Source organism: Phyllobates terribilis, unplaced genomic scaffold (genome assembly GCF_046119375.1).
Source record: "Phyllobates terribilis strain yellow unplaced genomic scaffold, ASM4611937v1 Scaffold_8__6_contigs__length_399053987, whole genome shotgun sequence".
NCBI classification, from domain to species: domain Eukaryota; kingdom Metazoa; phylum Chordata; class Amphibia; order Anura; family Dendrobatidae; genus Phyllobates; species Phyllobates terribilis.
Genome location: NW_027362768.1, coordinates 305153074 through 305180458, shown reverse-complemented (window position 1 = coordinate 305180458; position 27385 = coordinate 305153074). Strand labels below are relative to the sequence as shown.

Here is a 27385-nt window from a genome sequence, read left to right as displayed (position 1 = left end):
AGGTTACATCATTTCCTGCGACTTTTATCAGGCAGGTCTGTGCTCTTAAATAGATAGGTTGGGAGTAAAGACTAATTGTAATTGCAGTCCTTTTCAGGGCTAGGTTACATCAGTTCCTATCACTTTTATCAGGCAGGTCTGTGCTCTTAAATAGATAGATTGGGAGTAAATACTAATTGTAATTGCCGTCCTTTTGAGGGCTAGGTTACATCAGTTCCTATCACTTTTTGCCAGCCAGGTCTGTGCCAGTGCTGAGAAAGTTTTTTTTAACACCATTTGGCTAAATCTAGCAAAGCAAATCCTTTTTGGCCTCTTGCAGTGTGTGTTAGCCAGTGGAGTAGCCTATCTGTGTTGCAAGCTACACCACCTGTGTATAGAATACCAATTTTTTTACTGCACCTAGTGAAGTAAAACCTTTTGGGCATAGCATCATTCTATTAGTCCATCTATACTAACCTCCACCAGGTTGCAAATTCAATATAATTTTTTTCTGGATCTAGCTCTGAAAAAATATTTAGGCTTGTAGCAGTGTGTGGGACTTGTTCTATTAGTCCATCTATACTAACCTCCGCCAAGTTGCAAATTCAATATAATTATTTTCGGCATCTAGCTCTGAAAAAATATTTCGGCTTGTAGCAGTGTGTGGGACTTGTTCTATTAGTCCATCTATACTAACCTCCAACAGGTTGCAAATTCAATATAATTTTTTTCTGCATCTAGCTCTGAAAAAATATTTCGGCTTGTAGCGGTGTGTGGGACATGTTCTATTAGTCCATCTATACTAACCTCCACCAGGTTGCAAATTCAATATAATTTTTTTCTGCATCTAGCTCTGAAAAAATATTTCGGCTTGTAGCAGTGTGTGGGACTTGTTCTGTTAGTCCATCTATACTGACCTCCACCAGGTTGCAAATTCAATATAATTTTTATCTGCATCTAGCTCTGAAAAAATATTTCGGCTTGTAGCAGTGTGTGGGACTTGTTCTATTAGTCCATCTATACTAACCTCCACCAGGTTGCAAATTCAATATAATTTTTTCTGCATCTAGCTCTGAAAAAATATTTCGGTTTGTAGCAGTGTATGGGACTTGTTCTATTAGTCCATCTATACTAACCTCCTCCAGGTTGCAAATTCAATATCATTTTTTTCTGCATCTAGCTCTGAAAAAATATTTTGGCTTGTAGCAGTGTGTGGAACTTGTTCTATTAGTCCATCTATACTAACTTCCACCAGGTTGCAAATTCAATATAATTTTTTTCTGCGTCTAGCTCTGAAAAAATATTTCGGCTTGTAGCAGTGTGTGGGACTTGTTCTATTAGTCCATCTATACTAACCTCCACTAGGTTGCAAATTCAAAATAATTTTTATCTCCTTCTAACCCAGCCAATACTTTTGGGCTAATACCACAGTTTGGCCACTCAGCTCTGCTCGGATCCCATCCATTGTTTTTTGTGCAAACAACTCCAGAGTTGTGAATTAGTTAACCACCAAAATGAGGAGAAAAAGGCCTGCTGCTGGTGGAAAGGGGATTAGGCGTGTTGGGAAGGGAAAAAAAGGTTGTGTCCGTGGGGTAGGTGTTAAAGCAACAGTAACATCTGCAGAAGAAAGACCATCTTCCAGCCAAACTAAGATGTCTACTTCTTTTAGCGGACAATGTGATAAGATCCCTTTCTTATGGCCGCGCCAATCGCTACAAATTCCAGATGAGGCACAAAAACAGCAGGTGCTTCAACGGATATCAAGTGCTCCTTTAAGTGGGCTCTCCTCCACCTCAATTCAACATCACAAATACTCCAGTCCTCAGAGGTGTCACCCCAATCGCACTTGCTTCCTCACAGCTCCCAAGTCTCCAGCTACCCGTCTGAGTATGGGGTAGAACAGATGGTTGAATCTGCAGAGCTGTTTACTCATACTATAGCCTGGGAATCAGAGGTCGGCTCCAGAGCTTCTGTGAATCCAGACAAGGAAATGATCTGCACTGATGCCCCGAATCTTTATGAGTCGGATCCAGGACCAGACGCAAAAGGTTCTGACCATAATGTTGACCCAAGTTCCCAACTGTAACTCCTGTTGGTGGAGACAATGAGGAAGACGATGATGAGACACAAATACCTGATTGGAGCGACAACTTTAGTTTTTTGTCAGGGCAGGAAGAGGCTGGCTCTGAGAACAACGGGTGTGATAACACACAGGGTGATGATGACGAGGTTGGAGATCCCACTTACTGTCAACCCACAGTCAGCCAGTCGATGAGGTCAGCAGAGGAGGTGGAGGAGGATGCTAGTCACGACGAGGTCAGGTTGCGCCTTCCTGGACAGAGACGTAGTACTGGAAGCACGTCAACAACTGCATCCTCAAACAAAACTCTGCCTCTGACCACAAGTCGTGGTGGCTCTTCAGGTCGCATGGGTGCTAAGCCTTGCATAGCCTGGGCATTTTTTCAGATCGATAAAGATGACCCAACTCGTGTTATCTGTAACATTTGTCAGCAAAAGCTAAGTAGAGGCCAAAAAATCCATAGTTTGAGTACTTCATGCATGAACCGGCACATGGATATGAAGCATAAGTTGCAGTGGGAAGCTCACTGTGCTACAATGCGGCCTAGCCGGCCGGGCCAACCGTCGTCTGCCACATCTTGTGCATCCGCGGCCTCTTCATCTTCTGTGACTGGGGGGACAGCAGTCACACCTGTTTTGGAACGCAGACCTGCCACCTCTTTACCCGCAACAGCCAGCGTGATTGGCAGGTCATCATTTTCTTTGGAGGTGGAAACACCAGCTGGTGTTCAGCGCTGTCCGATTTCGATAGCACCACCTTTGGATCAAGGCAACCTAACATGTCCGCCTGCATCTTCCTCACAGACCGGCAGTTTGCCGGGGACACCCTTCTCAACCCCGTCTAAGCACAACAGCCAGCCCTCGGTCCCTCAGATGTGGACAAGTGAAAGACCATTTCCTCCTAGCCATGAGAAAGCTAAGAAGTTGAATTTCACCATCTGCAAGCTCTTGGCTACATAAATGCTGCCTTTCCGCCTGGTGGACACAGAGGATTTTCGAGACCTTATGTCCGTCGCAGTGCCCCAGTACCAGATGCCCAGTCGGCACTACTTCTCAAAGAAAGGTGTGCCTGCGCTCCACCAGCATGTCGCACACAACATCACAGCTTCTTTGAGAAACTCTGTGTGTGACAGGGTGCATTTCACCACAGACACTTGGACGAGTAGGCATGGACAGGGGCGTTACATGTCGCTGACTGGGCACTGGGTAACTATGGTGACAGCAGGACAAGGGGCTGCTGTCCAATTCTTGCCGTCCCCACGACTTGTGCGTCAATCCTCTTTATGTCAAAGTTCCTCCACTGCTTCTGCCTCCTCAACCTCCTCTCGGTCCTCCACCTGCACCCAAAGCCTGTCTGGTCATGCCACAAGCTTTCTAACTGTGCAGAAGGGATCCTGCACACCTCCTTACTATGCTGGCAGCAGGGCTCAACGTCATCAGGCGGTTTTTACTTTGAAATGTCTGGGAAATGTGAGTCACACAGCTGAGGAGTTGTGGTCAGCTCTGGAGAACCAGTTTCATGAATGGTTTTCTCCACTGGACCTGAAATCAGGGAAGGCCGTGTGCGACAATGCTGCAAACCTGGGTGCGGCCCTTCGCCGGGGCAATGTCACACACGTGCCTTGTATGGCTCACGTGTTGAACCTGATTGTCCAGCAATTTTTAGCCCAATATCCCGGACTAGATGGCCTTCTGCAGAGGGCACGGTCACTGTGTGCTCACTTCTGCCGTTGGCATCCCGCAGCTCAGTGACTTACATCTCTACAGAAGTCGTTGGGCCTGCCACTTCACCGGCTAAAATGCGATGTGCCTACCCGGTGGAATTCAACTCTGCACATGTTGCAACGACTGTGGCAGCACCAACAAGCCCTTGTGCAATACGTTCTGACGTATAGCATGGGCCAACGAGATCCAGAGGTGGGGCAAATCACGCTGGAGGAGTGGTCTTAGATCAGGGACCTATGCACCCTTGTGCACAGTTTTGAAATGGCGACGAAGATGTTTAGTGCTGATGATGCCATTATCAGCATGACTATTCCGGTGATTTACATGCTGGAGGACATGTTAAACAGAATTCGGAGTCAGGTGGTGGCACAAGAGGAGGTGGAGGAAGTAGAGGAGGAGGAGTTGTATGCGGAAGGGCTAACATCTGCAAGGTCTAGACGGTCGGCAGCACCAAGGCGGCAGGCATGTGAGGGTGGGGGAGATGGTTTTACCAGGGCACATGGTAGCAGCCAAATTAGTGAGGAAGGTGCAGGAGCCCAGGAAGAAGTGGAGGACGAACTGATGGAAGACTCATCAGATGAGGGAGACCTTGATCACATTTCTGTTGTGCGAGGTTGGGGGGAGAGGACAGAGGAAGGAAGCATGATTGTTACCTCACCATCAACACAACAGGGACTTGGTGCTCCTGGATGCGCAAGACACATGAGTGCCTTCTTGCTGCACTACCTGCAACATGAAACTCGAATTGTGAGAATTAGAAATAATCCTGACTACTGGGTTGCCACACTGTTAGATCCCCGGTACAAAAGTAAATTTGCAGAAATTATTCCTGCCATAGAAAGAGATGCACGCATGCAGGAATATCAGCAGAGACTGTTGCAGAATCTTACATGTGCTTTTCCACAAAACACCAATGGTACACGTAGTGAATCTCACAGTTCCAACTTGCCAACCGTTGGACCGTCGAGTGTTCAGCACTCAAACCGTAACAGAACCACAGTATCTGCTGGTAACATCAATTTTGCGGAATCACTTCACCACTTTTTTAGCCCATCCTTTGCAAGGCCACAGGAGACAAGAAATCTGACACACAGTCAACGCCTAGAGACGATGGTACAGGAGTATCTCCAAGTAAACATTGAAGCCATGACTGTGTCACTGGACCCTTGCTCTTTTTGGGCTTCCAATCTGGATAAATGGCCGGAGCTCGCCACTTACGCCTTGGAGATCTTGTCATGCCCCGCAGCCAGCGTTCTGTCTGAACGTGTGTTCAGCGCTGCTGGTGGTGTGCTGACAGATAAGTGCACGCGGCTCTCCACTGATAATGTAGACAGACTCACGTTCATAAAGATGAACAAATCATGGATCCGAAACGACTTTTCAACCCCTGTGTCATCCTGGGGAGAGTAAAAGCTTGATGATTTGTTAAAATCACCTTACCAACCTTTTTAAGCTTTCAAATTACTAATCATGTTTATCTGTATCTTGGCTGGAAAATAATTTGGGCCTTGTAGCAGTGTGCAGTACTGATTCTATTAGGCCATCTATACTAAACTCCACCAGATTTAAAATTACTAATCATGTTTATCTGTATCTTGGCTGGAAATAATTTGGGCCTTGTAGCAGTTTGCAATACTGATTCTATTAGGCCATCTATACTAAGCTCCACCAGCTTTCAAATTAATAATAATTTTTAGCTGCATCTAGGCCGGAAAATAATTTTGGGGCTCCTAGATGCGCAAGATACAAGAGTGCCTTCTTGCTGCACTACCTGCAACATGACCCTCAGATTGTCAGAATTCGAATTAATCCTGACTACTGGGTTGCCACACTCTTAGATCCCCCACACTCTTCGATCAACCTTTTCATTTTATTAAAGAACAAAAAAGTGGTCATTTTTGAAATTATAAGCATTAGCAGGTTATTAGAAACTGAAATCAAACAGTTTTCAACTCAAAACTTTATTCTAGGTGATGTTACATTTGCACATAGGACCCCTTGTTCGAAAGGAGTAGAGATGAGCGTTGTTCTACTCGAACTGTTCGCCAATCTCAAATTTGAGCTGTTTTGGGCGGTGTTCGAGCCGTTCGGCGAACACGAACAATTTGAGAAAAATTCGGCTGTTCGAGGTTATGTTCGATAACTGTTCGTGCACCAAAATCATAACTGGATTTTTTCTCAGTAATGATGAAAATTAATGTTAATACGCAGTTTGAGTGTACAGCGGGGTGGGGGGAGGGGCAGGGGATGGATCTCTGCAGGAACAATGAAGATCTCCATTTTTTTTTCTCTTTCCCGCATTTGCAGTGGGGAGGTGCAATCTGTCAGCCTATCAGCAGCGCACACACGGAGCGAAGTGCTTTTTTTCACACAAGCAAGGGCATGTGTCATTGGCAGTGTATGTCACATGTCCTTGCCCTATAAGACCAAGCCATTTTCCCCGTCGCCACCATTTTCTCACTGCTGCAGCTGCGTGTTAGACGGCACCGCTGTTGCTGTGTGCGCTATACCTTGTTAATTTCAAGCCAATTTTCGCACAATTCTACAGATAGCTTGGGAGTAGGGAATAGTTGTGATTGCAGTCCTTCTTTTAAGGACTAGGTTACAGCATTTCCTACGACTTTTGTCAGGCAGGTCTGTGCTCTTAAATAGATAGATTGTGGGAGTAAAGACTAATTGTAATTGGAGTCCTTTTCAGGACTAGGTTACATCAGTTCCTATCAGTTTTTGCCAGGCAGGTCTGTGCCAGTGCTGTGCAAGTTTTTTTCACAGCATTTGGCTGAATCTAGCAAAGCTAATCCTTTTTGGCCTATTGCAGAGTGTGTTAGTCAGTGGAGTAGCCTATCTGTGTTGCAAGATATACCACCTGTGTATAGAATACCAATTTTTTACTGCACCTAGTGAAGTAAAATCTTTTGGGCATAGCATCATTCTATTAGTCCATCTATACTGACCTCCATCAGGTTGCAAATTGAATATAATTTTTTTCTGCATCTAGCTCTGAAAAAATATTGGGCTTCTAGCTGTGTGTGGGACTTGTTCTATTAATCCATCTATACAGACCTCCATCAGGTTGCAAACTGAATATATTTTTTTCTGCATCTACCTCTGAAAAAATATTGGGCTTCTAGCTGTGTGTCGGACTTGTTCTATTAATCCATCTATACAGACCTCCATCAGGTTGCAAACTGAATATATTTTTTTCTGCATCTACCTCTGAAAAAATATTGGGCTTCTAGCTGTGTGTGGGACTTGTTCTATTAATCCATCTATACAGACCTCCATCAGGTTGCAAACTGAATATATTTTTTTCTGCATCTACCTCTGAAAAAATATTGGGCTTCTAGCTGTGTGTGGGACTTGTTCTATTAATCCATCTATACAGACCTCCATCAGGTTACAAACTGAATATATTTTTTTCTGCATCTACCTCTGAAAAAATATTGGGCTTCTAGCTGTGTGTGGGACTTGTTGTATTAGTCCATCTATACTGACCTCCATCAGGTTGCAAACTGAATATATTTTTTTCTGCATCTACCTCTGAAAAAATATTGGGCTTCTAGCTGTGTGTGGGACTTGTTGTATTAGTCCATCTATACTGACCTCCATCAGGTTGCAAACTGAATATATTTTTTTCTGCATCTACCTCTGAAAAAATATTGGGCTTCTAGCTGTGTGTGGGTCTTGTTCTATTAATCCATCTATACAGACCTCCATCAGGTTGCAAACTGAATATATTTTTTTCTGCATCTACCTCTGAAAAAATATTGGGTTTCTAGCTGTGTGTGGGACTTGTTCTATTAATCCATCTATACAGACCTCCATCAGGTTACAAACTGAATATATTTTTTTCTGCATCTACCTCTGAAAAAATATTGGGCTTCTAGCTGTGTGTGGGACTTGTTGTATTAGTCCATCTATACTGACCTCCATCAGGTTGCAAACTGAATATATTTTTTTCTGCATCTACCTCTGAAAAAATATTGGGCTTCTAGCTGTGTGTGGGACTTGTTGTATTAGTCCATCTATACTGACCTCCATCAGGTTGCAAACTGAATATATTTTTTTCTGCATCTACCTCTGAAAAAACATTGGGCTTCTAGCTGTGTGTGGGACTTGTTCTATTAATCCATCTATACAGACCTCCATCAGGTTGCAAACTGAATATATTTTTTTCTGCATCTACCTCTGAAAAAATATTGGGCTTCTAGCTGTGTGTGGGACTTGTTGTATTAGTCCATCTATACTGACCTCCATCAGGTTGCAAACTGAATATATTTTTTTCTGCATCTACCTCTGAAAAAATATTGGGCTTCTAGCTTTGTGTGGGACTTGTTGTATTAGTCCATCTATACTGACATCGATCAGGTTGCAAACTGAATATATTTTTTTCTGCATCTACCTCTGAAAAAATATTGGGCTTCTAGCTGTGTGTGGGACTTGTTCTATTAATCCATCTATACAGACCTCCATCAGGTTGCAAACTGAATATATTTTTTTCTGCATCTACCTCTGAAAAAATATTGGGCTTCTAGCTGTGTGTGGGACTTGTTCTATTAATCCATCTATACAGACCTCCATCAGGTTGCAAACTGAATATATTTTTTTCTGCATCTACCTCTGAAAAAATATTGGGCTTCTAGCTGTGTGTGGGACTTGTTCTATTAATCCATCTATACAGACCTCCATCAGGTTGCAAACTGAATATATTTTTTTCTGCATCTACCTCTGAAAAAATATTGAGCTTCTAGCTGTGTGTGGGACTTGTTGTATTAGTCCATCTATACTGACCTCCATCAGGTTGCAAACTGAATATATTTTTTTCTGCATCTACCTCTGAAAAAATATTGGGCTTCTAGCTGTTTGTGGGACTTGTTGTATTAGTCCATCTATACTGACCTACATCAGGTTGCAAACTGAATATATTTTTTTCTGCATCTACCTCTGAAAAAATATTGGGCTTCTAGCTGTGTGTGGGACTTGTTCTATTAATCCATCTATACAGACCTCCATCAGGTTGCAAACTGAATATATTTTTTTCTGCATCTACCCCTGAAAAAATATTGGGCTTCTAGCTGTGTGTGGGACTTGTTCTATTAATCCATCTATACAGACCTCCATTAGGTTGCAAACTGAATATATTTTTTTCTGCATCTACCTCTGAAAAAATATTGGGCTTCTAGCTGTGTGTGGGACTTGTTCTATTAATCCATCTATACAGACCTCCATCAAGTTGCAAACTGAATATATTTTTTTCTGCATCTACCTCTGAAAAAATATTGGGCTTCTAGCTGTTTGTGGGACTTGTTGTATTAGTCCATCTATACTGACCTACATCAGGTTGCAAACTGAATATATTTTTTTCTGCATCTACCTCTGAAAAAATATTGGGCTTCTAGCTGTGTGTGGGACTTGTTCTATTAATCCATCTATACAGACCTCCATCAGGTTGCAAACTGAATATATTTTTTTCTGCATCTACCTCTGAAAAAATATTGGGCTTCTAGCTGTGTGTGGGACTTGTTCTATTAATCCATCTATACAGACCTCCATTAGGTTGCAAACTGAATATATTTTTTTCTGCATCTACCTCTGAAAAAATATTGGGCTTCTAGCTGTGTGTGGGACTTGTTCTATTAATCCATCTATACAGACCTCCATCAAGTTGCAAACTGAATATATTTTTTTCTGCATCTACCTCTGAAAAAATATTGGGCTTCTAGCTGTGTGTGGGACTTGTTCTATTAATCCATCTATACAAACCTCCATCAGGTTGCAAACTGAATATATTTTTTTCTGCATCTACCTCTGAAAAAATATTGGGCTTCTAGCTGTGTGTGGGACTTGTTCTATTAATCCATCTATACAGACCTCCATCAGGTTGCAAACTGAATATATTTTTTTCTGCATCTACCTCTGAAAAAATATTGGGCTTCTAGCTGTGTGTGGGACTTGTTGTATTAGTCCATCTATACTGACCTCCATCAGGTTGCAAACTGAATATATTTTTTTCTGCATCTACCTCTGAAAGAATATTGGGCTTCTAGCTGTGTGTGGGACTTGTTCTATTAATCCATCTATACAGACCTCCATCAGGTTGCAAATTGAATATAATTTTTTTCTGCATCTAACCCAGCCAATAGTTTTGGCCTAATACCACAGTTTGGCCACTCAGCTCTGCTCGGTTCCCATTCATTGTTTTTTTGTGCAAACAACTCCAGAGTTGTGAATTAGTTAACCACCAAAATGAGTGGAAAAAGGCCTGCTGCTGGTGGAAAGGGGAATAGGCGTGTTGGGAAGGGGAAAAAAGGTTGTGTCCGTGGGGTAGGTGTTAAAGCAACAGTAACATCTGCAGAAGAAAGACGATCTTCCAGCCAAACTAAAATGTCTACTTCTTTTAGCGGACAATGTGATAAGATCCCTTTCTTACGGCCACGCCAATCGCTACAAATTCCAGATGAGGCGCAAAAACAGCAGGTGCTTCAACGGATATCAAGTGCTCCTTTAAGTGGGCTCTCCTCCACATCAACTTCAACATCACAAATACTCCAGTCCTCAGAGGTGTCACCCCAATCGCACTTGCTTCCTCACAGCTCCCAAATCTCCAGCTGCCCGTCTGAGTATGAGGTAGAACAGATGGTTGAGTCTGCAGAGCTGTTTACTCATACTATAGCCTGGGAATCAGAGGTCGACTCCAGCGCTTCTGTGAATCCAGACGAGGAAATGATCTGCACTGATGCCCAGAATCTTTATGAGTCGGATCCAGGACCAGACGCAGAAGGTTCTGACCATAATGTAGACCCTCATTCCCAAACTGTAACTCCTGTTGGTGGAGACAATGAGGAAGACAATGATAAGACTCAAATACCTGATTGGAGCGACAACTTTAGTTTTTTGTCAGGGCAGGAACAGGTTGGCTCTGAGGACGACGGGTGTGATAATGCACAGGGTGATGATGATGAGGTTGGAGATCCCACTTACTGTCAACCCACAGTCAGCCAAGAGATGAGGTCAGCAGAGGAGGTGGAGGAAGATGCTAGTGACGACGAGGTCAGGTTGCGCCTTCCTGGACAGAGACGTAGTACTGGAAGCACGTTAACAACTGCATCCTCAAACACAACTCTGCCTCTCACCACAAGTCGTGGTGGCTCTTCAGGTCGCATGGGTGCTAAGCCTTGCATAGCCTGGGCATTTTTTCAGATCGATAAAGATTACCCAACTCGAGTTATCTGTAACATTTGTCAGCAAAAGCTAAGTAGAGGCCAAAAAATACATAGTTTGAGTACTTCATGCATGAATCGGCACATGGACATGAAGCATAAGTTGCAGTGGGAAGCTCAGTGTGCTACAATGCGGCCTAGCCGGCCGGGCCAACCACCGTCTGCCATATCTTGTGCATCCGCGGCCTCTTCATCCTCTGTGACTGGGGGGACAGCAGTCACACCTGTTTTGGGGCGCAGACCTGCCACCTCTTTACCCGCAACAGCCAGCGTGATTGGCAGGTCATCATTTTCTTTGGAGGTGGTAACACCAGCTGGTGTTGAGCGCTGTCCGACATCGATAGCACCACCTTTGTATCAAGGCAACCTAACATGTCCGCCTGCATCTTCCTCACAGACCGGCAGTTTGCCGGGGACACCCTTATCAACCCCGTCTAAGCACAATAGCCAGCCCTCGGTCCCTCAGATGTGGACAAGTAAAAGACCATTTCCTCCTAGCCATGAGAAAGCTAAGAGGTTGAATTTCACCATCTGCAAGCTCTTGGCTACAGAAATGCTGCCTTTCCGCCTGGTGGGCACAGAGGATTTTCGAGACCTTATGTCCGTCGCAGTGCCCCAGTACCAGATGCCCAGTCGGCACTACTTCTCAAAGAAAGGTGTGCCTGCGCTCCACCAGCATGTCGCACACAACATCACCGCTTCTTTGAGAAACTCTGTATGTGACAGGGTGCATTTCACCACAGACACTTGGACGAGTAGGCATGGACAGGGGCGTTACATGTCGCTGACTGGGCACTGGGTAACTATGGTGACAGCAGGACAAGGGGCTGCTGTCCAAGTCTTGCCGTCCCCACGAGTTGTGCGTCAATCCTCTTTATGTCAAAGTTCCTCCACTGCTTCTGCCTCCTCAACCTCCTCTCGGTCTTCCACCTGCACCCAAAGCCTGTCTGGTCATGCCACAAGCTTTCTAACTGCGCAGAAGGGATCCTGCACACCTCCTTACTATGCTGGCAGTAGGGCTCAACGTCATCAGGCGGTTTTTACATTGAAATGTCTGGGAAATGTGAGTCACACAGCTGAGGAGTTGTGGTCAGCTCTGGAGAACCAATTTCATGAATGGTTGTCTCCACTGGACCTGAAACCAGGGAAGGCCATGTGCGACAATGCTGCAAACCTGGGTGCGGCCCTTCGCCGGGGCAATGTCACACACGTGCCTTGTATGGCTCACGTGTTGAACCTGGTTGTCCAGCAATTTTTAGCCCACTATCCCAGACTAGATGGCCTTCTGCAGAGGGCACGGTCGCTGTGTGCTCACTTCCGCCGTTCGCATCCCGCAGCTCAGCGACTTACATCTCTACAGAAGTCGTTGGGCCTGCCACTTCACCGGCTAAAATGCGATGTGCCTACCCGGTGGAATTCAACTCTGCACATGTTGCAGCGACTGTGGCAGCACCGACAAGCCCTGGTGCAATACGTTCTGACGTATAGCCTGGGCCAACGAGATTCAGAGGTGGGGCAAATCACGCTGGAGGAGTGGTCTCAGATCAGGGACCTATGCACCCTTCTGCACAGTTTTGAAATGGCGACGAAGATGTTTAGTGCTGACGATGCCATTATCAGCATGACTATTCCGGTGATTTACATGCTGGAGCACATGTTAAACAGAATTCGGAGTCAGGTGGTGGCACAAGAGGAGGTGGAGGAAGTAGAGGAGGAGGAGTTGTATGCGGAAGGGCTAACATCTGCAAGGTCCTGATGGTCGGCAGCACCAAGGCGGCAGGCATGTGAGGGTGGGGGAGATGGTTTTACCAGGGCGCATGGTAGCAGCCAAACTAGTGAGGAAGGTGCAGGAGCCCAGGAAGAAGTGGAGGACGAACTGATGGAAGACTCATCAGATGAGGGAGACCTTGATCACATTTCTGTTGTGCGAGGTTGGGGGGAGAGGACAGAGGAAGGAAGCATGATTGTTACCTCGCCACCAACACAACAGGGACTTGGTGCTCCTGGATGCGCAACACACATGAGTGCCTTCTTGCTGCACTACCTGCAACATGACCCTCGAATTGTGAGAATTAGAAATAATCCTGACTACTGGGTTGCCACACTGTTAGATCCCCGGTACAAAAGTAAATTTGCAGATATTATTCCTGCCATAGAAAGGGATGCACGCATGCAGGAGTATCAGCAGAGACTGTTGCAGAATCTTACATGTGCTTTTCCACAAAATACCAGTGGTGCACGTAGTGAATCTCACAGTTCCAACTTGCCAACCGTGGGACCGTCAAGTGTTCAGCACTCAAACCGTAACAGAACCACAGTATCTGCTGGTAACATCAATTTTGCGGAATCATTTCACCACTTTTTTAGCCCATCCTTTGCAAGGCCACAGGAGACAAGAAGTCTGACACATAGTCAACGCCTAGAGACGATGGTACAGGAGTATCTCCAAGTAAACATTGAAGCCACGACTGTGTCACTGGACCCTTGCTCTTTTTGGGCTTCCAATCTGGATAAATGGCCGGAGCTAGCCACTTACGCCTTGGAGATCTTGTCATGCCCCGCAGCCAGCGTTCTGTCTGAACGTGTGTTCAGCGCTGCTGGTGGTGTGCTGACAGATAAGCGCACGCGGCTCTCCACTGATAATGTAGACAGACTCACGTTCATAAAGATGAACAAATCATGGATCCGAAACGACTTTTCTACCCCTGTGTCATCCTGGGGAGAGTAAAAGCTTGATGATTGGTTAAAATCACCCTACCAACCGTTTTAAGCTTTCAAATTACTAATCATGTTTATCTGTATCTTGGCTGGAAAATAATTTGGGCTTTGTAGCAGTGTGCAGCACTGATCCTATTAGGCCATCTATACTAAAGCTTCACCAGATTTAAAATTAATAATAATTTTTAGCTGCATCTAGCCCGGAAAATAATTTTGGGGCTCCGAGATGCGCAAGACACATAAGTGCCTTCTTGCTGCACTCCCTGCAGCATGACCCTCATATTGTCAGAATTCGAAGTAATCATGACTACTGGGTTGCCACACTCTTAGATCCCCCAAACTTTTCGATCAACCTTTTCATTTTAATAAAGACCAAAAAAATGGTCATTTTTGAAATTATAAGCATTAGCAGGTTGTTAGAAACTGAAATCAAACAGTTTTCAACTCAAAACTTTATTCTAGGTGATGTTACATTTTCACATAGGACCCCTTGTTCGAAAGGAGCTTCTGAACTCTATCGTCCATTGAATTTGTCAGGTTTTGGATGGTTTCTGCTTCAATTGTTTTGCATGAGGACAGAATACCCTCCCAGAGCTGTTGCTTAGATGTGAACTGCCTCCCGCCATCATAGACAATCCTTTTAATGATGCTCCAAAGGTTCTGAATGGGGTACAGGTCAGGGGAGCATGGGGGTCACACCATAAGTTTGTCCTCTTTTATGCCCATATCAGCCAGAGATGCAGATGTTTTATGTGCAGCATGAGATGGTGCATTATCATGCAGAAAAATGATCTTGCTGTGAAATACACGGTTCTTCTTCTTGAACCATGGCAGGAAGTGCTGTTTGAGAAAATCCACATACATTATGGAGTTCATCTTTAGCGCCTTCAGGGATCCTAAAGGGGCCGACAATCTCTCTCCCCATGATTCCAGCCCAAAACATTACTCCACCTCCTCCTTGTTGGCGCTGTAGCCGTGTTTGCGTGGGGTGTCCATCAACCAGCCATCCTCCACTCCATCCATCTGGACCATCGAGCGCTGCACGGAACTCATCCGTGAACAAAACACTTTTGAAATCAGTCTTCATGTAATGTTTGGCCCACTGGAGCCGTTTCTGCTTGTGTGAAGTGGATAGAGGAGGTCGACAGGATGGCGTATGCACAGCTGCAAACATCTGAAGGACCCTGCATCTTGTTGTTCGGGGGACGTTGGAGGCACAAGCAGCTTCAAAAACTTGTCTGCTGCTATGACAAGGCTTTTTTGCCGCTGCTCTTTCAACCTGACGTAATTGCCTGTAGGAAAGAGTCCTCAATTTGCCCTTATCAGCACGCACACGTGTGTACTGTGAATCAGCTACATACTTCTTGATTGCCAAGACACTTCATCCTGATCATCGCACAATGTTGATTGTAGTCATGCCTTGACCTAAACACTCCACAATTTGTTGCTTCTCAGCAGCCGACACATCCTTTTTCTTTCCCATTTTGGCAGAAAATGTAGGCTGCTTAATAATGTGAGACAGCCTTCTTAAGTAGTCTTGCCTTTCATTGGACACACCTGCCAAACTAATTAGCACAGGTGTCTGCAATTGCTTACAGTGATATAAAGAGCCCTGACACACATCACCATCAATGAGTTTAACTGACAAACAAACAAATTCTTCCTTTATCACTCCTAAACACTTTTTGCATAATAATTTGGAACGCAGTGTACATGTGCTTTTCCACAAAACACCAGTGGTTCACGTAGTGAATCTTACAGTTCTAACTTGCCAACCGTGGTCTGTATGGAGTTGTTCAATAAAGGGCCCAAAATTAAGATAACATAGATGGGAGAGGTCTCTATGAATAGGAATTCCTAAGTATTTGATACCCTGTGAGGGCCAGGCAAAGGGAAAGTTGGACTGGATGGAATCCTATATGGATTTGGGGAGGGAGACATCGAGGGCCTCAGACTTCGCTGCATTGATTTTAAAATTTGACCATGTAACAAAGTGATCTATTTCAGCCATAACAGCATGGATGGATATATGTGATTGAGTGATATATACTAGGACATCATCAGCAAATAGAGAGCACTTGTACTCGGTGCCTCCCACCTCAATCCACCTAATATTGGGGTTATGGCGAATTGATGAGAGCAGGTGCTCCGTCACTAGGATGTATAAGAGAGGGGACAGAGTACATCCCTGCCTTGTCCCATTGGTGATTGTGAAAGGTGATGAAAATGTTCTGATGCACCCCCTGGGCCTTGGGACCCCCGGAGCCGGACCCTTTTTGGTGGATGCTGGTGGTTGTAGTCTTCGTGGCAGCGACCCGGTTCCGTGGCTCAGGGTGGTCAAACCAGTGGCGGAACTATTTATGTGGTTTTGATGTTTAAATGTCCGACTACGCCACCCGTGGATTGCGGTCAGAGTGAACCGCCGCTGCAGGGCAGACCGCTGAGGCTGGTGTTGTGGGTGCAGCAGAGCGTAGCATAACTCCCCACGGGAGGAGTATAGCCTCAGGGCAGTGTATGCGGAGGATGGGGGTGATGGTGCAGGGCAGCAGCAGTAACGACACGGAGTCAGTGATGCAGTCCAGGGCCTTTACTCACAGTTCTTATTATCCAGACCACGTCTGCAGGTAACGGCTGCCCACGTCGTACTGTGCTCACCAGGTGAGGGGCTCAGACAACTCCCAGATAACTTTGGAGAGCTTCACAGGACCACCTTTGTGTGTCCTTTCTCTGGCCTTTCTTACCCCACCATTGACCACGCTTCTGTCCGGCTGCCTCAGGCCTCCTCTTGGTAAACTTGGCGCCAGTTTCCCTGACCCTATGTGGTGCCTTCCTAGTGGGTGTAGCGAGGGGCTGCACCACATAAAATGTCACAGCCTCCGGTTTCTAGCTGAGGGTCGTTTCCTGCCTCCACTAGTTTCGGGGACCGGTCTCCCCCTTTGGCCTGACCCCTCCACGCAGGTGAATTCGGGCGTGCGGTGGCGACTCGCCCGTCCGCACCCCTGGGATCCCTTCATTCCTCGTTCCTGGAGCCTTCTCCGCTCCTCTTCCTTCCTTCTCCCTCTTCCAGGCCTGGGCCTCTGTTACTAGGCCCGCCTCCGGAGCAGAGCTCATGCAGAGCCCCTGCTCCCTGGCACTTCTGCTCAGACTTCTCTGCACTGAACTAAGATGGTGCCCACCTTTTATACTCCCTTCTCAATGCACCCAGGAACTGCTTCCTCCCTGCTCCTGCACTACAGGGTTCCCCTTCCTCAGTGTTCCCTCCCCCCACTCCAGCCAGGGACAGGGACTGTCGTGCCCATCTCAGAGGCATATTGGTCGCCCTGCCCCACGGCAATTTGTTTTCAACCATGTTTTTTTGTGCTCTTGATTTTGTTATCACCTGAAGAAGGCTATTGTGAAAAATTAGCCGAAATGCGTTGTGCTTTATTGATTGCCTAGAATAAAAAAAATATTTTCATATATATGATAAAAACATCTGAAAGATTTTTTTGGTAAGCGCCACATTGATTTTTCAGTTGGATACCTGTGATCCTTGAATACATACTGACCAGACCCCCCTGTTAGTGAATTCCAGCCTTTTCCAAAATTATTTTACAATTTGTTAGGGCATTCTTGCCTTTACATAATATGAACACTCTTCTTGTCGTCTTTCCTTTAAATATATCTGTATTTACAGTATTTACTCCCAAGCTACTCAAGTATGGCTCTAAGCACTTAACACCCTGGAAACTTGTATTAGTGCTAGCACACTTTTTTCATTCATAGGTAAGCACAAAAGACAATTAAAATTCCTACAAAATCCCAGTAAATGGACAACAAGATACTCCTCTGTTGAGTTGATCCTTCTCAACAGCCAAGCAAGACACAGCAACACTAGCAATCCTGAAAGTACAAGTACCACTACATTTCACACTTATACACTGATCCTATCAAATGCACTCGGTTCAAAAAGGCATAGGTACTTCTTCCCAGTTCTTGGACCAGACTATTTAATGCAAAATAACTTATTCGGAAAGGAGGCAGACCAACTCTCAATAAAAATGAAATACAAATGTATGCATATGCCTTTTGCTTATGCTGCAGCATTAGATTTCAGTTTTACTGGATGGTCCACTCTCACTTGAGATCCGGATGGTATAATGTAGGTCTGTTCCCGGGTTTCGGCACCAAACTCTGTGAGTGAAATATACTCTCTTCAATACCTTTAGAACTCCAAATAAATAAGATTTATTTTATGAGAACGCAGTAAATTGATACAGCACAGCTCACATAACCACCTGAATAGAGAATGTGATTATTTAGGCATATGTCATCTGTCATCACTACTGAATTGTCTGCTTTAATAAATTCTTGTATTACTTATACAATAACAATTATGCCATTCCTCTGCTATTCCTCCTAGAGGTGTATGAATTAAATTGACAGCTGGGTGTTACCATTCAATGCATGTCACTGATTGGACATTGTTAGACTGTGTAGGGACACACCCCCAACTGGCAAAATCCAGTTATGAGCTTACACATTTCTAAGAGGAATAAAAGAAAAGATGGCTAAAGAGAAGATGTTTAAGAATTGTTATTTTATTGAGAATACAGGGATTTACTAAAATAGCCATGTGCAGATTGGTGTTGTCAACCCAAAATGGTCTCATTTTTTAGGATTTAGCTAACCTGGGCCATACTTATTCCTGAAAGCAGGAAAACTGGAAAGTGTAATTTCCTTCATCTGTAGAAAGTAAAACTGAAGCCATGTTAAAGGGGCTGTTATCTTCATAAATGGATGAATTGAAAAGTCCTTGTAAAACCAAGCAAAAGTGAAAAAATGGAATGGAGGGAATGCAAAAATTAATTCATTTTATAGTTTACTGTTTGTTGCTTAGATCACTAGCCACTTCTGACGTCTATCAGCAGTGGTCAATATCCTAGGGAAGGAGAGAAGTGTTGCAAGCTCTGTGCTATTGAGATTGCAAGTGCAGCTTTGAAGATTTACTGGATCGTGGGATCTTCAGTGCTCTTGAGCTTCTCCAATGTTGCAAAGGCAGAGTGTCCTCTACTTGCAGCATGGCAAAGTGCTCATTTTAGACCACTGCCTCAGCCATGGCACTGGTCTGAACTGTGAGTCATTGGGAGTACACTGCCCCCGGAAGGAGTAAGCCAGGAAATGTGGAAGCGATGCCCTCCTTACAACCAAAGATAAGTTAAAAACTTTAACATTATGCTGGTATTCCAAATATTGGCCAGCTAATAATGCAGAATTTATTGGCCTGAGATAACATGTTGGTAGGTCAACAGGTGCATGCTGCAGTGTATAACAAAATATGGTAATTATTGAGTATGAGAGGTAATATATGCAGCATTAAATGTAAAATACAACTGCGGTGTTATACAACATGGCACAATATGTTTAAGGTCACGCCAGTATACTGTGCTCATTGATATGATGCATCAGGTGGCACATGGTCCCTGTTACATTTGTACATCTGTATAACATTTATTCATAATAGTACTTGGTGGAAGCACAGGTGAAAAAAGAGCATCTCATCATATTTGCCAAAATTTACAAACTTCTTTTTGTGCAGTATGTAGGTCACAATGTACCCAACCACTAAAAAATGTAGATAATAAATAAAAACTTATTTTGAGAGCTGTAAAAATGTATTTTGTTAGTCTTCTGCTTCAAATATTATATATTGAATTTTTCTTTCTGTGTTCTTAGGTTTGGGTAGATGCAGGTACTCAAATCTTCTTCTCTTACGCCATCTGCTTGGGATGTTTGACCGCTCTGGGAAGTTACAATAACTACAATAATAATTGCTACAGGTACATTGACTTGTAGATGTAAAAAAGCTGTTGATGAATTGTGCTGATTTAGGGCTTATTTTCGCAATGTTTTCAACATTTAGCAAATAAAATCTTCCAATCTATACATTTACCTATACATTGAATGGCTACTTTATGAGCGACACCATTCTAATGATGCAGTGGACCTCCTATGACCTTCAGAAGCATAGCTATTTTTTAAGGCAGAGATTCCACTAGGTGTTGAAATCGGTTGGCAGGGATTTGGTCCAGGTTGACAGGATACTTTCTTGCTGTTGCCACAAATTAGATCAAATTAGACCATCCTACCTTGTCCCAGAGATGTTCTAAGGGTCTTGGAACTGTGAAGGTTAGGGAAGTAAGGAGAACTAGATGTCATACACCTGGAACCAATCCATGACTATATAAGTCTCCTGGCATGGTGCATTGTCCTACTGAAAGAATCTTCCTATCAAACAACAGCTATCATAAAGGGATGAACTTTGTTGGGCCACAATGCATGGGTAAGCCCTGTTGTCCAAATGTCTAACTACAGGTATCCAAAGATCTAGGATGTGCTAAGTAAACCTCCACACCATTACTGTACCGCCACAATCCTGTACTGTGACATATTACTGGTAGGGATAGATTCATGCTGCTTGTGCCAAATTCTGACCCTCCCATTATCATGGTGCAACAGAACTGAATTTATCTGACTAGGCAATGTTTTAGCACTGTTTTTTTTATTTGTTTTTTACATTTTTTTTGTCCACTGTAGTTTTGTAGTGATCAGCAAATGTACCAAAATTTGAATTCAGGAGTTCGCTCAAATTTGGGAAGGAAATGTGATTTTGTAATTCGAGCATACATTATAATGAGATCTCTCCAAACACCAGACTATGATAAACATACAGTATGTAAAAAATGTAAAAAAAAGTTATACTCACTCGGTCCTTCCATTTCCCGTCGTGCAATCCATATCTGGCCCAGTCATCTTGTTTGGTCCAGTCATTGGGTTAACCAATTTGGCATCACACGGTGCCTCGAATCTTTGGCTTCTCCATTGCTATCTAGACCACAATGTAACTTTGTCATGTGGCATGCACTGGATGTCATAGCGTAGTCAATTCAGGAAATGCTGGAAGACACAGTAATGGCCGAGTGGAGACAGCACTGGTGCCTGGACCGAAGAATATGACCAGGGCATGGCTTCATGGCAGGATAGGTAAGGGCCAAGTTAGTATTATTTTTTTTAATCCCTTTACCAGACCTTTTTAAGCCAGCAAAATGGCAGCTGGTGGCCATTTTGCTTGATTTGTAAAATTTGAATTCCAAAAAAATTTAATTCACAAGCTCCCAACCTTTGTGAAATTCAAGGCAAATGTGATTAATCTCAAAGTAATTGATTCATCTCTATTGTCTTGTTTTTCTGTTTACCTTTACACTGAGCTGTGGATTTGGACACATTAGTAGGAGTACCAGCATTGTATTTGGCTTCAATTTGCTTGACTGTGCACCACCTGTTTATCAGAATATTTCTTGATATTTCCATCTAATCCCTTTATCCCTTTTGTGTGGAGAGTTATTTAAATCCATATGATTCCCTTTTGCTGGATGTTTTCCCTCTAATACAGAGTCTAGCATCATGACTCGTTTGAAGTCACTCAGATCACTCAATTTTCCCTTATGTGAATTTACACTGACACTAAGCCACTAAACACTTGATATAATGCTGCACTCTGGGGTCACTTGTCTAATGTCCATACAAGGGAAGCTTCAATTGTGTAGAGGCAGGTATTTCGGAAGCTAAATTTGGATGCTCGTGAACACTGTTCGTGTGTGGACCATGATGAACGGATAGGACGTGGGTCTCCAGACCTGAACTTGACAGCCTCATAGGAATATATGGGGCTGTCAAGTTCAGGTCAGGAGACCAGCGGTCAGTACATGCATCATACAGATATTTCCAGGGGCCTACCATTGGTATAATGTTGCTATCTGTCCCACTGGAAGGACTCCTCTATTACTTTATTTTTGGTGGTAATGATTTTTAATAGTAATGTTTGAACTTTTAAGCCCTAAAGAACACCATACTCAGTAGACTAATGTGGGACAAACTCGCAGATATCGACGAGTTTGGCTGAGAACCTAATGTACATGGGGGTGCTGGCCAACTGATGGTCAGGAGAGATGTTGATTGGGCATGCCCAATTTTGGAGTACCAACCGCATTGTTCTCCTGAAGGTAAGCCACCGGCCAATATATCAGTCTCCCTCATAGAGAACACGGGAGCACTCAAGCGAATGAGAGTATCATTCAGTTGACAGATATATAATGTAAATGGGACCTTTAAGTTACATGTGCAAATTATCATATCCATAAGGATAAATCAGTATCTATTCTTTTATCATTGTTTGGTTCGTTGGCTTTAATGAAGGGAAGGAAAGAAGCTTTGACCACTGTGCTCTTATGTCACTGACTTAATCTATGATGAGATCACTGGTCTGGTGATACATCAGAGACAATCGCTCCTGTGATAAAACAGACAGGGAAATGTGTTCCTTCACACAAACTAGAAGCTGAGAGTCCCTCATATGTCACCAATATATTCCCTTATGCATCCTCCCCTGACTTAAAGCTGTGTATATGCAACCATAAGCAGCAGCTCTAAATGTCAGACACAGCTAATAGCACAATACATAGCAGGGGCACATTTATAAGATTATCTTAGCTCAGGAACATACTTTTTTAAACACAATCAATTGTGAAACTTATTATAAATCCAAGATCTAATGGTAAATATGTACTTTGTAAATGGGACAACCCCTTCAATGGTGAAAAAAACAACTGTGGTATTTATTTAGTATCTTATTTTATTGCAAATGTTTTTTGCTTTCTTTTTTTAAAATTTTACATTGGGAAGCCATCCTTATAAAAGAAAAAAAAATCCATGCTTACCACATTACCCTGTTCCAGTGCGACCACTCCAATGGTCTCCACCAGACAGAAAGCAGGGACTTCCGACTACCAGTCACCTAACCCTGCAGCTAATCAGTGGCTTCAGCGGTCAGGTTGCTGGCCATCACTTCTGATCTGGCAGAGACTGTCGAAGAGGCAACGCTAGAGCAAAGTAAGGGGAGGGGTGATTACATTGGTATGGGCTATTTTTCTCTTTTATAAGGATGGTTTCTCTGTCACTTTTAAAAAAAGTGCCCTTGAATCCCTTTAACATAAATAAAGATAATGACCATGGGACATTTTCTAACCATTATCTCCTTTGCGTCAAATTTATGATTTTCCAGAAATTCATTCTAAATTGTTAGTACCATGAAAAGACATTTATTATGCTTACAAATAATAATACTCTCCTGTCTGAGGCCTGCTCCTCAAAAGGTCCTCAAATTGGTCCTCCTGGTCTTTGGATGTTTTGGTACTGATTAGGCCAAACATGGTCTCATGCCTGTCAATGACATGCTATGCAGCACGCGGTCCCAAGGGGCATGACACTCGTCATAAACGTCAATGACTTGCGTCCTGTTTCACATGATCATGTGAGACTTATTTGGTGCTCCGAACACATATCTGAAGCATACAGAGGACTGAGTAGGGAGCTGCTGTGGCAGGACAAGTGAGGGTAAGGCCTAGGGCAGGTTAAAGTAATCTTTTTTATTTTTAATCCCCTCTTGGCCATCAAAAGAGTCCAGCAAAATGGCAACTCACTGCCGCCATTTTGCTGCATTAATGCGAATCAAATCCTCAAAATTTAGATTTCTTGTGAATACAAATTTTTTTGGTAACAGATTGCATTTGATACAAATCAATTCACTCAACTATTCCAACCAATGAACCAATCATCCAGTGAGAGCAGGATAAATACATGAAATATATGAATCTGTCACGCGCAGGTTGGGAGAGCCGCTGACCAGCCCAAGCATTGCGTTCTGATCTTGGTACAATTTATACGGATGTCTGACTGCACCCTTAAATGAAGTCATTGAGGCTTCATCTTCTGTCAAGTTTCAATTCAGCTATTTCTTAATTCAGAAAGTCATTACTGCAGCTAATGTAGGACTTGCCGTTAGGTATCTAAGACCATTTTCCAATCATCCAATACAATGTATGTGCGTTTGTCTGTGTAACTTTTAAATTGGCTATTTAAAAATGAATTATTTGAGTGTTGACTAATGACCACTCGATACCCGGAGAACCACATGGAAATTATCAATCAAAAATGAAGTCCATTTAAAAGTCATACGGACTTGAAATGATGCCTGCATGGTGACTTCCCGCATCATTGCTGCATTTTGGCTGTACATCGGCTTCTACGTGGGACCCTACCATCACTTTTGTTTGTCCAAGGATTGCTATATTGCACAATTGCTTTCGAACTTAATAATATTTGTTCCTAAAAAGTCAGAGTTGAGTGAAATGCTGAGCAATATGTTCACTGGTTGGTCACAGCTGTTCACTTTCATGGTCAATTGTCTGCAGTGATGAAGAGTCATCAGATAAATGTTAGAAGCGTAATTAAATCTAGATAAATGTTACTGCACATAAAATGATTGCATAATCTCTGCTTTCCTTTGCAGGGACTGTATTATGCTTTGCTGCTTGAACAGCGGCACCAGCTTTGTGGCTGGTTTTGCTATATTTTCTGTGCTTGGTTTTATGGCTTACGAACAAGGGGTTCCAATTGCGGAAGTTGCAGAATCAGGTACGTACAACTTGGTGACTTGTATCTATTATACATTTTCTCTCATTGTTCCTCACCTGGTTATGGCTCCCACTCCTGAGAAAAAATACTGACCGAATACTGATAGTGGGGCCGTGGCCAAAATGAAATATCAGGACACATTGCAGTTTGACATTTTGGTATGGTTTGAAATTAGAAAAAAGAAAAAGTTGATCACAAGTCTGACCCTGTATCTTTTTTGAGAGGTTACCAGTTGTTTTCCTTGACCCAAAAAGAAGCACAATTAATTTATCAACAAGTAGGACCATACTGCCATGAAATTACTCAGTTTGTCCCAGTTGAAAATATAACTAATTCGCTGACCTAAAATTCTCAGATCTTTATTTAGAACATTCAGTCTGGAATTATTACAGTAAGATCTCGTCTTAGCCTTGGGCAAAGAATCAAGATATTTATTTCATGACATTTTCAAAAATCTCATGAAAAAGTTATGACTGTATCTAAAAGCGTTTTAATTTCAGAAGTGGTTAAAGTGTCTGTGATGACTGTTACATATGTAGAATATATGACATCTCTTAGGAATGATTTTATCATTGTGAGTATAGTGAATTCTGGAAACGCAGAAGGACTGGAAGGCAAATCATGTCCACCCATAGAAAACAATATTGGGACTCAGGGAATATAAGCGCAGAACCTTCACCAACCATATAGTCCCAATATAATTAATTCAGTTTTTATTGGGATGGATACAGCCTTATCGGAATTAACCTCTTGCACATAGGAGAAGTTATGGTGATCAGCTTATTACCATTGTGTGGCTTCCAGCACACCAGGCAAAAAAGTTTCGATGCTGTTGTTTGCCGCAGCCATCCAGACTATTAAATAAGATCTGTCACTAGATTTAACAATACAAAAGGAATATATTAGTAAATAGAACCTTTAGACCTAATGAGGCGGGAATACTTACTTCAAGGGTTATTCTGAAGTTCATTATTAGGTAAACTTACAAAGTACTTGTAAAAACAAGCAGCTTTTAAATGAGCTTGTTATTACATTTTCTCTTCATTCTTAAGAACAGTAGAATTTCTATTGTGTACTGCTCATTGCCTAGGTTACTGGCCACCTCTTCAGTCTATCAGCGGTGGCTGTTCTCCTAGGCAAGGAGAACAACACTTACAAGCTTTTTCCAATAGAGCTTGTAAGCTCCGCTCTGCAGCTTGACAGGTAGTTGGATTTGGCCAGCCTCAGTGCCCATGCGTTCCTCTAATGCTGCATTGAAGAGTAAACAATTTTGGTCATCAGACTATAGAAGGGCCCATCAATTTTGTTTTACCATGTCTGAATGTAGACTTTACTATTCATTTACTAATTTATACTAGTCACACTCTGATCAGAGTTTAATTGGAGTGTGATCACAGTGGGATCTGATTCTCTCGCAAGTGGAGATGTTAGATGAAAAAAATTTCTCCATCTTCTCCATTCTGTCAGGCAGTGAAAATCAGACTGCACTCAGATGTCATCCGAGTGCAGTTCATTTTTTCTACAGACTCATTGACTTGCATTGCCCAGTGTGATCTGAATATCGTCTGCAAATGAAGCATGCAGCAATTTTTTCCTTGGACAGACTCTGCGGGAGGAAAAAGTCGGACATGTGCACGGCCCCATATAACAATATTGGTCAGAGTGCTATCCAATCTTTTGTCAGATCGCACTCAACCCAAAATACAGTTGTCTTACTCTTACATACAGTATAAAAATGATCAATGTACACATGCCCCTTATTTTGCCTCATCTGACCCCCATGAAGGAGCTTTAGATTGAATTAATTTGATTTTTTCCTGATAGTTTTTGATATTCAACTAGTTAAACGTCTGAATGCTCAACACATACCCGCAACACTACTATCATGCCAGAACACCATTTTTCCACCCTTTACTCCCCTACTAATTGTGGGTTTAGGACATTTTGTTAATATACTGTTTTTACTATCAAGCACTGTTGTATTTTTTAGGTCCTGGTCTGGCTTTCATCGCATACCCTAAAGCTGTCACCATGATGCCTTTGGCCCCGCTGTGGGCAGCCTTGTTTTTCATGATGCTTATATTCCTTGGACTTGATAGTCAGGTAAATAAAACAAAAACTCCTACTGATGTGGTTAAAATATATGATAATTAAATGGTCACTCATTTCGACAAACTTTGCATAAATCAATAGTATAAGCAAATTTAAGAGACTTTATAATATAACTTACCAGAGATATATGCTTCTGTCTCCACTTGTGAGCCACTTCTCTTCTCCCCATACCTCCTGTACTCTGTGCAAGCAGTTATTTATTTATTTTTTTAAAGAATGCTTTGCTGGAACTGTTTAAGGCCCCCTACAAACGTCTTTGTTTCCGGTATGTGTGGTGTAATTTTTCACACGTACCAGAAACACTTAGATGCGTACCCATTATAATTTATGGGGTTGCACACATGTCCGTGCTTTCACATGGACAGTGTGTCCTTGTGACCCACACATAGACATGTTGATTTTTTTCCGGCAGCATGGATGACAATAGGTACCACGCACATGCACAATGATGACATAAGTGTGACATCCGTGTGCCGTCCATGTGACAAGTACTGGCGTAGAATGCAGAATATAAATGAACTAGAACTCTAGTGCCACCTATTGTAAATAGCAATCCAAAAAGTCAATATTGACCCTTTAACAAGCCTTGTCACATGACTCACATAACTTCCTCTCTGAAGACACAATTTGCATATTTCCCAGTGGAGCATTGCGGCTTGAAAAGTCTCCTCACCTTGACGTGCGTAGCATGTCGCTCTCCGCAAGGAGAAATCTTACTTCTTAGATACCTCTCTGACGCTTCTCACCCAGCCAAACCAGAACTCACACTTTGCACTGATGAGGAGCAGCACCCCAAAACACAATATCTGAAAATAATTGAGTTCCTGGTCTTGGCTTTTATCCTAAGTCATGTGACAAGGCTCGTTAGAGAGTCGATATTGACTTTTAAGATTGCTACTTCCTATAGGTGGCACTAGATTTCTAGTTCTCTTCCTCTCTGAAGAGACAATTTGCATATTTCCCAGAGGAGCATTGTGGCTTGAAAAGTCTCCTCACGTTGACGTGCTTAGCATGTCACTCTCCGCAAGGAGAAACGTTAT

General features: G+C 43.1%; 1 protein-coding gene across 5 annotated transcripts in view; it reads left to right on the top strand.

Moving 5' to 3' along the window:
* SLC6A11 (solute carrier family 6 member 11) overlaps positions 1-27385 on the top strand; it is a 626328-nt gene that overhangs the window by 511615 nt on the left and 87328 nt on the right. For all 5 annotated transcript variants that reach the window (XM_073644516.1, XM_073644514.1, XM_073644515.1 and 2 more), the window contains exons 8-10: positions 19437-19540; positions 24109-24233; positions 26224-26336. In XM_073644516.1, the coding sequence (XP_073500617.1) occupies positions 19437-19540; positions 24109-24233; positions 26224-26336 (342 nt within the window). The remainder of the gene's footprint in view (positions 1-19436; positions 19541-24108; positions 24234-26223; positions 26337-27385) is intronic.